At 54.5% G+C, this 12,792-nt stretch overlaps 1 protein-coding gene across 6 annotated transcripts in view; it reads right to left on the bottom strand.

The window, feature by feature from the left end:
• AGAP3 (ArfGAP with GTPase domain, ankyrin repeat and PH domain 3) overlaps positions 1–12,792 on the bottom strand; it is a gene marked incomplete at both ends in the record, with an annotated part of 153,200 nt that overhangs the window by 72,028 nt on the left and 68,380 nt on the right. For all 6 annotated transcript variants that reach the window (XM_082310181.1, XM_082310180.1, XM_082310182.1 and 3 more), the window contains one exon: positions 5,876–6,003. In XM_082310181.1, coding sequence (XP_082166307.1) covers positions 5,876–6,003 — 128 coding nt within the window. The remainder of the gene's footprint in view (positions 1–5,875; positions 6,004–12,792) is intronic.

The following is a 12,792-nucleotide window of genomic DNA, read 5'->3' as shown; positions in this document are numbered from 1 at the left end:
TTGGGAAGGGCTCTGAACGGAAGAGTGCAAACGAACAGCAGCCACTGACTCAGCGTCTGCACAGGAACAGGGAAGAAGCCAGAGGAGCGTACAGACCATGAAATGGAGGGCATCGCGAGCTGAGCAGGCTATGGGACGAGGGCTTCCACGAGGAGGTGCAAACAGCCGTCGCGTCAGCTGCCGAGACACACGCGCTGACTGAACCCTGCTGAAACGCGCTGTGACAGGCAGCTCGTTACCGAGCAGAGGTGAGCTGCAGTTTGTGTTTCATTTCACTTGCAAACTTTAAGTTTCCAGTCCTTTCATCTGGTTTCTCAGCGAAGTCTCGGTAAATGCACTTCCTGGTGTCACCACAGAGCCCGTGCAGGACCGCAGACCAAGGCCATCAGAGCGAAGCTGTGACACCGGCAGCCCCGCACCAGGAGGGCAGCTGAGCAGGGCTGGGCCCGGCCGGGCGCCCAGGCAGCGCGGCGGCGGGGCCGCGCAGCGGCTCCCAAGGCCCGGGGGACTACGCAGTTCACTCCACCAGCCTGCAAAGCTCAGCGTGGGGTGCCTGTGTTACCTCCTGCCAGCTGCTGGGAACGAGTTCCCTGGCAGAAAGACAAACTTCCATCCCACAGCAAACAGGCAACGGTGACTCACCCCACAGCCTGGGGTACTCCTAAAGGCATCTCTGAGTCCCTGAAGAAAGATGGAGAAAGGGGTAGCAACAGTAAGGAAATCAGGTGGAATAACTCTGCAAGTACTGCAGGCATCCACTGGCCCGAGAAACTCCCACCCACACCCTGCAGGCAAGGGACAGGCAGCTGCCAGAAGGGAGCAGGGTGGAAGTCAAGGCCAAGCCAAGAAACAGGGCTCCCAAACCCATCTAACCTGCTCGCCCAGTGACGGGTGCGGGCAGGACACAGGAGAGGAGAGCCCGAACCGGCAGGCAAGCAAGAGCTTTCCTTGGGGGCTGCAGGGCCCTAGGGGATCCGAAGTGTCTATTCAAACGGGTGCAGATTTGCATCGCACAAGCCGCTGGGAATGCCCAAGGGACAGAGCTGGTGTCCCCGAGGGAGCGTGCAGGACCCCGGGGGCTGGCCCTGGCTCCTGCCACGCCATAGGACCAGGAAGATGCTGAACATGGTACTCAGGGTCACAGACCTGATGAGCACGTCTGGCACACTCGTGAGTGCTGCTGGAAAACCCTGACCACAGCGGGCCTGTTACTACAGCTCCCGTCTGCTCTGCCTTGACGGAGCAGTGTGCTCTGAGGCACCAGGCACTGCTGCAGAATAAAAGCAAAAAACCTCAAAACTCCCAAAGACAGAAATGAAACCAGGGCCTTTGGCTGGTTCAGGAACAGTTTCATAAAGAGGATCATCCACTGTGCAAGGACACCGAAACACCTCACACAGCACCGCTGCCACAGAGCCCTGCCAATTTGGGAACCTGGCACAATCAGGAAGGTTTGGAAACCAGCCACCACTTCACACCCGGTGAAGAAAGTCCTCCAGACAGGTGGGTGACAAAATCACCAGGGTCCTCTGCGGTCTCTCCTCTACCAGTAATTGCAATGGACTGGCCAGATTGTCAGGAGACCAGACAAGCAATGGCCATTTCCAAAAAGGTTTGTTTGGCTCAACTAGTAGCATCAAACTACTTCCAGAAAAGATGTCCCCAGAACTAGGACAAGAGACAGGGCTGGATCCCAGCTCCTGCCTGCCGTAAGCAACCCTTTGTGGGGACCACTTGTTCCCCTTTCCAGAAGACAAGTGCCTTCTTCACTGACAGCTCCAGAAGACAGAGCTGTCCCTGCCCACACGGGCCAGGGGACCAGGCACTGAGCAGAACATCCTTCTCCTCTCAGGCGGCACCACCATCTCTCTGGGCACAAAGCTAGGAAGGGAAGCAGACCTCAACCGTAGCTACTGGCAGAAGGGAAGAGGGATCCGGGGGAAGGGAATGCTGTTGCTAACAGCCCTCAGAAAGCCAGCCGGCTAAGGGGAACGCAATGCTGCCCAAGGTGCCGTAACTGCCTGGAAGGGACAGAGCAACCCTTCCACCACACACGGCCAGCAGCTGCAGGCAACACCTCGACACCCAAAACCAGGCCCTGCAAGGACAGAGCAGTGTACAGGCTCCCAGGGGCTCCTCCTGGCCAAGCACTCAAGATGCAAAAAACAGTGGGACGCTGTTCCCGCAAGCGGTACTGAGAAGAAAAAGAGATCCTTCTGTCCCAGCCTGTGTGTCTTGCCTGCATACACCAATACCTAGCTGCGGTACAAGGCAAACAAAAGCTCCTAACTGTATTCTTTGTCTGGCTTCTTTCCATTGTTAAATCCTGTGTTCCCGAAGTCTTCCTTGAGATCCTCCTCCCTGTGCCAGTTCCTGCTCTCTTACTTGCAAAGGCAAGTAAGAAACCTTGGCGAGAGCCCCATACCGTCAGGTAGGAAAAGACAGAACATGGCACTACTCTGCAAAAACCTTGTCACTCTCTTGTTCATCCTTCCTGACAGTGTACAGTCTGTCTACCTCCTCCCAGAGCTGACCCACGGGGTATCTCAGTGCCAGGAGCAGAGGACACCTCCCAGGAGCGAGGCCACCATCACCGAGCCCCACGAGAGGCTCCAGCACTTCTGCCGCCCAGACCCGGAGAGCAGCACCCAGCAGGACTCTGGAGCTGTCTGCACCCAGCTGGCTCCTGTGTTAGGGACAGCTGCTCCAGCTCGTGCTGGAGACCATACCCTTTGGTGTATCACCACCATCAGCGCACCCCGAGCAGCGATTCTGGGCTCTTTTGCACCCCTGCTGCGATAACGGCCTGGTCACTGTGCTCACTCCTGGATGTGCATCCTCCCACAGGGGCAGCAAGCCCATATGCACCAGAGCGTTTGGGCTGCTCTGCCCAGGTCCATGTTAGAAATGTCAGGAATCAGTGAACCTGTGTTTCTCAAAGCCAGTTGGATTTTCTCTGAGGACAGCGGGAAGCAGTCCCCGAACCTCATTCCTGAGCCCAAGCAAGAACGGGGAAATACTTGACAGCATTTTACGGTCACTCACCAGTTCCATTACTATATGCTCTATTTTTAGGAGAAGTGCTTTCTGTAATGGAAGGGATGTGTAAACACCATGGCACAGATTACTGCAGCAGGTCACTGGGAACCAAAAGGGTTTCTGGTTGCGCCACAGAAGAGCAAGGGAACAGAAATTAACTTTGATTCTCACTGTGGCATCCAGGTTTGCTGAGCGCAGGAGGAGCACAGCGTTAGACCGGCACAGAGAATGTACGGGGGAAGGAGGACAGAGGGAGGAAGCTCCAGAAGGACATGGCCTATCATTATTGCTGACACTGCTACAACCCAGGCAATCAATAAATACTTCTTGCGTAGAAGGGCCTCACAGTTAGCTGCGGCTTCCTGTTAGCTGCATGCTGCGCTACTCCCTTTCACAGCTCCGGTTTCCCACCAGAACCACCTAGGCCCCCCCGGCAAAGCCCCAGAAGCACAGCAAGGTACTGAGAGTAAAGGCCCCGTCTCAGAGCCAAGGAGCCAGCATCCACCTCCACGCAGACATCGTCTGCAAACTGGGCTGAAAGGTACTCTGCAGGACGGAAAGGAAAGTAGGGAGGTTTCTGATCAAAAACCTCTAACAAAGCTCGTGACATGCAGTTACAAACCTCTTCCGACACACAAACTTTGCTTCCCCGTAGCCAGTCTTAAATCCACCCCTTTTGTCCTAGCACCTTCTTCTCTTAGAAGGTTCCTTCCTTCCACAGCTGTGTATGGCAGAGGTCAGGGCTGGGCCATTTCAGCCTTCGCTCTCCTAAGCTAAACAAGCCAAGTGCTTGACCTCCTCTTGCATCAGGGTCTCTCTTCCCCCCCACTCGCTTTTGGCTGTTCCTACACCAGTCTCAATGCATACTTACATGAGCAACCGGAATCAGACTGAGGAGGTATCCCACACTCCTCACACACGGAACACGGTTTTATCTTCACTACAAACACGTTGCCCGGCACAGCAAGTGCCATTAGTACGTGTTTGTTAGGACCCTTTTCTCATACTTCGGACATGGAAGAAAATATTAAACAAGTGTTCGGTTCCTCCCTGAGAAACGCTGCCCTTGGCCGTCTTCCACCCCACTCCCCCTTTCAGTACAGACTGCCTCTCCTTCCCAACCAGTCTTTGATTATTTACAATTTGTCTGCTAATAAAATCCTCAAATTACCAGATACACTCAGATCTGCATTTTCCCTGGACTTTGCCTTCCACCTTGGATGCCTCCTATTAAACTTCTCAAAAAGCACCCTTATCCAGACATACTGCAGGGCAGGGTATGGCTGCGTATGTTTTGCAAGCAGCTGTGCTCACTCTGCTTGCATCCCAGGCCCGCCGGACACAAACCAGCTGCGATCAGAAAGCTACGTAGCTTCACCAGGGAGCTCTGGCTGTCAGCAGGGCTTAGCCTATTCGCTTGCACACAGAGACTTCATCTGAGCTTGCTGGTGTCTGGGTGACATGGAGCACCAGGCAGCTGGCACAGGTCTCTGCAAGAATCTGTACATACCTACTCGTAGCCTATACCGTCAGGTATAAACTCCACGTGGGTATTTAAAAACTATGTAAGGGTCCGACCAGTGGCTGCAGACAGCACTCAGGCTTGTACAGGAACAGTCTCCCCTGTGGTGGTGTACTAGAAGTCCTCCAAGGGCTGAGAGGCTCCGATACACCCTAAGGTTCAAAGTCAACCCCCTTATGAAAGAAGTGTGTCTGGTGGAATTTGTTTTGCTAAACTTGCTTTGCATTTTCTTCAGTTTTACATGCTCCTTTCAGTCCTTAGCTACTCTTTTCCTCAAAAAACGTTTCAAGCACTGCTCACTGCTGAGGCAACCGAGGGGCTCGCAGCTGCTCTGGCTACGTTGTCTCCCCTCTTCCATAAACCCAACTGCTACACCTGCCGTTCCTCGGTCTGACAGCACCACGCCAGACAGACTTCCTGGAGTCCTTGCTACAGATCCTGTGATTTCACATGCCAGGTGCTTCAGAGCGGGAATCTGTTGGCTCGACTGCCCCTGAGGAGCAGCAGAGCCCAGTATCTCACCTGCCTCATCAGAGAGCCAGCTCGGCATTTGTGTGGGTGCTGGAAACTGCAGCAAAGCCCTAATGCAGTTAGGCGGCTGCCCAAAGGATCTCCTCCTCCAGCCACTCACCGTGGCAGCCTGCTTTGGTTTCTGACCTGCCCCTCCTGCATCAGTTCTGCTTCTCCAGAGTCACAGAACAAACACCTCCGGCTTCCCCATCCTCCCGGCACAGAGACCTTGGCAGTCCCCGGCAAGCTAACGCTGTGCCAGAAGAACAGCACAGAGCCCTTCCTCTGGCAGAGGGGAGGAGAACCTCCTCCTCCTCTGTGCTACTCCTTCAATTCGCCCCTCCACAAATACATCCCCTAAGAAGCCCACCTGTATCTGCGTGGAAGACCATCAGCTTCCCGCTTCCAGGGGGAGCAGGACCGTGGGCACCCGAGTCCACCCAGGCTGGCCTGCCTGGCCAGGGCAGCCAGGCTGCGGCCCCTTTCACAGACCTTCTGCTCTGCCCAGGAGCTTCCCCGCAGACAGCTCACGGCTCTGCCGCCAGTGTCCGTAGAAGCACACCTCTGGAGACTGTGAGACAGACCCGATGGTTTAGACACAAAGCTTGACCTCAGGACAAGCATCAAGCTGTTCTGGGCTATGGACAGAAGCTCCAGGGGGACAATGACTCTGCTCTTTCCAAAAGCTGCTCCAGGGCTGTAGTGCGAGTCCAAAGCTAGGCTAAACGCTCTGTGCAGTGAGTGACCTGAGGGAGTGTGGAGAAGCATGTGGGGTCCCTGGCTTTCCCTGTTCCCGTTTCCCACCTGGTTGATGTGAACAGAAGGAATGGAGGCCGCCGAGACAGACGAATGGCTGGGTGAATTGGGCAGGGACTTGCAGGGACCGATGGAAAGCTGCTGTTTCTTCCGTAGAGCCACCACCTTCTGAGCCACTGGAAGAAGGGAGAAAGGAACAGGGTCAGAGTCCAGAAAGCAACTTTCTCCACCCGTGGATTTCTGGAGGGCTTCAGTGACACCCAAACCATTCATCTGACTGATGCCAACGTCTGGGGCTCAAACTGTGCCACCCTATATTAACAAGGAGAATTTCTGCAGAACACCCAACCTCGCAATCCCCATTGCCTGCTGCTGCCACACAACCCAGCTGCAAGGGACAGCGTTTGCCCATGGCTGTTCCAGCAGGCAGCAGGGCAGGCTTCCCACGCTGGTCCTGCTGAGTCCTCGAAGGCCACCTGCTCTCTTGGGTCTCACACAGAGCAGTGACTCGATGTGGACACCAAGGAGCCACCCAGAACCCTGGGCTGCTGCAGAAGATCCCTCAGCAGCCAGAGTCACTCCTTGGTCACCCCCTCACAGCAGCTACAGGAGCAAGTTACCGAACTGAGCAGCCTAGGCAATGCCACCTCCATCAGCCTGGGCCCTTGTGACCCTCACGGTCTCCAGATGTTCAAAAAACTAACCTGAGGGACAACTCTCCCAGTTCCTGTGACCTCACTGCTTAATGACAATAGCCCAAAATGGCATTTCAACCTTCCCAATCTCCTGCCTTTTCTGGAAATAAACATCTTGACCAAAGAGCACAACAGTGAACAAGCTGGGCTGTTGGGGAATTCAGGAGAGCACATCACCACTCCTCGTTTTCTCTTGCACGCTGGCTGGGTACCCCCACCACCACAGAAAGAGGAACCTTCCAGATGAACGCGACTGAAGGCTTTGGGAACGCCACACGTCCAACCCGGCACGCACCCTTGCAATAAAGGAGCTGCCACATTCTCTTTCCAGGAAGACAGAAGACACCGCACCATACATGCGGTGTGACTGAACCTATCCGGAAAAGTCGGATGCCGACAGCAACTGCAAAATCCTGCCACCTCGCAGCTGCAGTGCCGTGTCCTGTACAGAGACAGACGAAGGCCTATGGGGCCACCGCTGCTACTTGCTCGTCTGATAAAGCTAGGAGCCTGTCCAGACTCCCAAGCTAAATATTAGTCCCATAAATAGCAGGAACCCCTCCTACACCCACCAAACAGACCACATTAACCTGCTGTTTTTCCTGCTCTCCTCCCCTCCATCCTCTCCTCTGGCCAGCTTCATCCACTGTCCACTGCATAAACTATCTCTGCTTCAAACACTGGCCAGGCACATTGCGAGCTCAGGCACCCCTGCTCTGCACCCGAGCCCCACGTGTGGGCTGCCCAGGAAAGGCAATACGAGGGACTAGCAATGCTACAGGGATGGGACACGTCCTCTGCTAACCCCCCCAGGACCCCGCAGGCTCTGGTACACAGCGGCTTTAACCTAGGCAGGTCAAAACACAGTCCGGCTGACGCACCGCGCGGTGTTCGGCTGTCTCCACGGAGAAGACAGCCTGGGAGGAGACGTGGAAATTGGGCAGGTCTGACACAGGGGAACGTCAAACACCCGCATCAGCGGAGCGGTCAGGGAAGGAAGAACTCAGAAATTACCCAGCAGAGAATAAGACAGGTAAGACCTATGCTACCACACAAGCCTGTGGGGGTCATTCTTTGTACTGCTAAAGTGGTAACGAAAACTACGGGGCCAGACCCCGGACCAGACAGCTTCCCCGGCTCCGTGGAAGCACTGACTTCAGAAGAGCAGCGCCCACGTACAGCAGCGGACAGCCTTCCCCAACAGGACCAGCCCCATCCCCACAGGCTCAGAGGGCGAGTTCATCAGCGCAAAGCGGAATTCCCAGGACAGGACACGCAGTACCTAGGAAGCGTTTTCAGGGACACCGCGACAGGCAGAAAGGCACTTCACCTGACGATATCTGAGCACGCACAGCGTAAGTCAGACAGTTCCAGAAACCTTACGCAGAGCGGATTCCAAACTAGATCGGACGTGGCAGGAGAGGGGAAGTCCTGCATGGCCACAGGGAAAGCCTTTTCACCTTCCAGGGCAGAGGACTTTATGCCATTCAGGACAGTCTCCCGAGCTTCACTGGAGAAGGCAGATTCAAGGCAGGAGGTTTCTCAATATCCAGAATACAAGTAGGTCCAATTTTAGAGGAAGAGGCAAGGTGAGAATGGTCTCTTGAAACAAGGAGGTTGAGAAGACCACCGGTGGGAAAATGAGAGGAGGCCAGAAAGATTCAGAAAAACTTGTCGGCAATCGCTGTCCTGGGCAAAGAGCCTGGCAAAGGCTCTGCCTTGTCACTCACGCATTAGTGGTAACAAAGGAATTAACCATGAGGGCAGCAAGACCACACTGGTCACGATAAAATCTCACCAACTCTTAACTGAGGCATCTTGAGGCGGCCTTCACGTTTCTGCTTGCCAGGCAGAGGTTCCTCCACTTCTTCCAGACTCCTCCACATCAGTCAGACTTTTTCAAGGATAATTTCTGTCACCCTCTAAGCCAGCATCTGGGATCATTTGCTCATCACGATTGCTTTGGTTGCTACGGGCAGCTCTGTGCTCTATAACCAACGAGCTCTGCCCTGGCCACAGAACCTCTGTCCAGATACATTGCTTGGCATTTGTTTGCCAAACGTCACGTACGGTGACTCCTGTGCATACTAGCACCTGAGCATCACGTGGTATTTTAAAGCATACCACAGTACTCTGTCCTGGACGTTCTGGAGAAATCCCTCTACAGACACTGCCAGGAACGGTCAGCTCTGGGGGGAGTACCTGGACAGAGAGGAGGTGCATGTGAAGGTCCCCGGCGACGCACCAAGGACCCTACAGAAAACACCTCGGGGTGGGGTGGCACCTTATGGATTCACAGGGCTGTGCACGCTCCCCTGTGCAGAAACTCTTGGCTTCTCCGTTGAAATGCTCCTGCCAAACCGTTCCTCAGAAGCGTCACTCACTGCCCTGGAAGACATGGCAATGCTGTCAATCACCCCGAGGGCCAGGAACAAACGAACTCACACCCGAGCAGAAGGAGCGATCACACTCAGGATGCAGAAACCCAAACAACCCTCTAGGCAGGAGAGCCAGAACCACCTTTGGGCTTTCAAGCTGAAGTCCAAGTCTGCAGCCCTGCAGCTGAGGAGGAACAACGGAGAGCAGCAATGCCGCCGGCACGTCAGCAGCAGGTTCTGGCGGGCCACAGAGAAGGCTGCCTCGCACCGCCGCCTGTCCTCTCCGATGCTCGCGGCCAGTGGGAGGAGAGAAGCGCTCACCCTGGACTTGCCGCAGAGGTGAAGCTAGAGAAGCCACCCGCAGCACCCGGCAGCATGGCTGCTGTCCCTCCTGTGCCCTTCCAGGATTGGGCCTGGGTCACTCTTCCTCTTCAGGAACAACACTGAGATAATCACTGCCAAGGGGCTCTCGACAAGTTGGTCGCTAACCGTTGCTTGGTACAGAAATATTCTTAAAATGAAGCCCAAGAGCTGAGGCACGCCCACACTGATGGCTTCTTGTTATTGTCCTGGCATCCTCTAAACTGTAGGAGATTTCTGCATACAGGAGCCCTGTGAAGGCAGTTTTCAGAAGAAAGCTCTTTAACAGTACCTCTCCAGAGCCAAGAAGGCAGATGCGCGTTCAGTACCAGCCTCCCACCTCACCGGGAGCTCTGCTGCGAGCGAGGGGACCGCACCGACCCACCCCTCGGGGCAGGCGCACCCCTGGGGAGGTTCTGAAACCGCAGCCGGTGCCTGCTGGGCACTGCAGCACACAGCCCAGCCTGTGCCACTCTTCCTGCTCGGGCCAGGGTCGTCATCTCGCAGTATTTGAAGCTACAAGCAGACTGTCCCGTCTTTTCACAGAAGCAGTAACGGTGACAACATCTGGTGCTGGAAGCAACTTGGAAGGGATGAGAGAAGTGCAGTTCCCACACAGCGAAGAGCGTTTCCAGGGGGACTTTGGCCAGACCACACTGAAGAAACCAGCAAGGAGAAAGTTACCCCCTTTCTGCATGCCATGCATCCTTTTCACAGTGACCTTCAGAAGCCTGACTGCCTGGACAAAGCTTTCACCGCTCCAAAAGGTTCAACACAACTGCAGTGGCACACACTGTAACGTACGTGGACTAGATCCCTGCACAACACAACCACGAACTTAGCTTCAGACCCAACGCCCAGGAACTGCTCTAGGCACGGAGGAAGGGTCTCTGCTGCCCTGCCTGAGCAGGAAGGAGGGCACCACAACAGCTGGAGCCACCCCGTTCTTGGAGAACAGTTGGTGAATGTGGAGATCCGAGGTTCTCCTTCTTGGAGCTTCCCCCAGGCTCAGCAGTACCACATGCAGACCGTGGGGCATTTGCAGAGACAGCGGCTTAGGAAGGAAGAGTGCTAGCCTCTGCTTTCAACTGAATACTGAGAGGTAGGATGGTCGCTCCCTCAAGACGTCATGCTAGACCAGCACATTAACTTGCTGTCCAAAAAGGTCAGCGATTGCTTGTTGTTAGACAAGACAGTGGCATGGAAGGGCTCTCTGGGAACAGAGGTACAGCATACACTCTGCACAGCATGGACCAGCAAGCAAACCTTTGCAGTGAAAGCAAAGACCACTGCTTAGAGAAGGCTTCCTGTTTCTGCTGTGGAAAATCGACATCTTCCCCTGCTTGCATGGGGCAGGTCTACCACGACCCGGGCTGAGCAACTTGTGTTGGAGAAACCATATAAAGACGAGGTCTGGCTGGTAACTATATCGCCACGTGGGGCAAGCTCCTCACACAATCCACGACTGCCAGCACTCCACCAGATTCCAAAACAGATGCATCAGGACCCACCAGCGCTCATTAGGAAAAGCCGCTTACCCACTCCGAAAACGCCTCATCCCATCAAGTCACCTTCATCTGAAACTGGATCCTGGAAGTCCCTGAATAGTTCTCAGAGGCCAGTGACGTCTGGGGCCAATGCACTGGGCTCAGACTCTCCTCAGCTCCTCGCCAGCACCTCCTGCCCTGCTCCTTCCCTCCCCACAGCTGTGCTCAGCAACGTCTGTGTGGTCCTGCAGCTGAGCAGGCAGGTGAGAGCACTGAGTACCTGAGATTTACTCCAGATCTCTTATGAGATGGTGGGTCCCTCTGCTTCATCTGCAAATCCCAATTATCACACTGATTTCTCCAGAGCTCCGAGCAGCACACTCGGCAAGGGCACCGACACCGGCAGGCGTGCAGCACGGCGCGGCAGGCAGAGGCAGCCTGCTGCAGGAAGCACAGCATGGCACAGGGAACCGCGGCAATGCAGGCAGATCCTGCATACACAGACTCAAAGGCCAGAAGGATCTCTCCATTCTTCAGGCTGACCTTTGTATACCATTAAACTTCACCCAGCCTGTACTGCACCAGTCATCTGGGCTTGTGGTGAGTCTCTTCCACAGAGGGACTTGCTCTGAATTTGGAGAAAGTCAAGAGATGTAGAATACAGCACTTCCCTATGCATTTTTCCAACAGTTAATGAAAAGAGGGCTATTAATAAAAAAAGTGAGGATTCTTTAAAATTTGAATTTGACTGGCTTTGGCGTCTAGCATTAACTCTCTCTAGCCTGTGGAGTCTTAGTATCTGTGATTTTCTCCCCATATAGACAGGTACGTAGTTACTCTTATATTGTAACCAAGTCACCTCTCACTCTTCTTTTTGATCTGTTCAATGGATAATCTCTTTCAGTGTCTCACTATCAGGTATTTTTTCCAGCCTTTGATTAATTTTTGTAGCTTTTTTTTTTTATCTTCTCGGTTTCTCTCTGTCCTTTTGAAGTGCTGACACCCGAGTTGACCACGCTCCAGCAACGGTCCTCCTGCTGCCCTGTACGAAGGCAAGAATCTGTCTGGGTGCTCCCCTGGGAGAGGCTCAGCCCTCCCGGCAGGGCGGCCCATGCTCCTTGTTCCCTACAGCATCAGCATTTGCCCAGGCTGACATCGGGTTTGTATGAACTGTCTCCCATTACCACACACCTCAGTCTCACTGCTCCTCATGTGGACAAACCCACTCGCTTGCCTCCTTCCTACCACATGGACAGGCCGTGAATAAACCCAGGCAAAAGATGAAGCACAGCACTTGGCAGGCGCTCCCTCCTGAGCCTCAAGCAGCAGCTCAAGGTCTGCCACCAAGCTTGCTAAGCAGCGCCGGCGCTAGAAGCTGTCACAGGACAAGCTGAGTCCTGGTCTCACATGAGAGCTTTCATCTCGCACTTCGCACTGCTTAAAGTTGTGTTGTCTATGCTCCCAGGGTCAACAAAGAGAAAAAATAATCCCAGAGCACAATTCATTCCATCTTGAGATAAAACAGGATGAGAAGCAGGCTAACGAACAGCAGCAACTAATCCTGCAGTGCCCTCCCCAGCCCCTTCCCAAACCCACCGGCTGCTATCCCTCACTGTACTGTCCTTCAGAGAAGGGGCACAGCGGAACCAATTTAAAGGAATAAGCTGACCAAATTTGGTGACACGCAGTGCCAAACACTTTCCAGAAGCCAGGATCAGCTGTGCACACAGCCCACCTCCTCTTTCTGCCTCCAGACTTGCTCTGCAAACTGCTGAGTTGGTTTAGCAGATCCTCCCCTTCCAGGTCTGCTGCAGTATTCACGATCCTCAACTATTCCCAGCTTTTCCTTCCCACCATTCCTCCGTTACTCATGAGGAGGGAGAAGGGGAGACTTACAAGCAATCTGCCCGACAGGGTCGCCGCAGCTTCCCCAGGAACACCAAACCAGTGCAGGGGCTGCTGGATGCCGAGGGGGTCCCTGCCAGGGGCAGGTGGGACAGCCTGAAAGGCTGCTCTCTGGACTGACTTCTCAGACCATCTCAGCA

This window comes from Platalea leucorodia (assembly GCF_965183815.1).
Source record: "Platalea leucorodia genome assembly, chromosome: 1".
In the NCBI taxonomy this organism is placed as follows: Eukaryota; Metazoa; Chordata; class Aves; order Pelecaniformes; family Threskiornithidae; genus Platalea; species Platalea leucorodia.
Note: the sequence above shows the minus strand (reverse complement) of the source record. Positions and strands in the feature narration are given on the sequence as shown.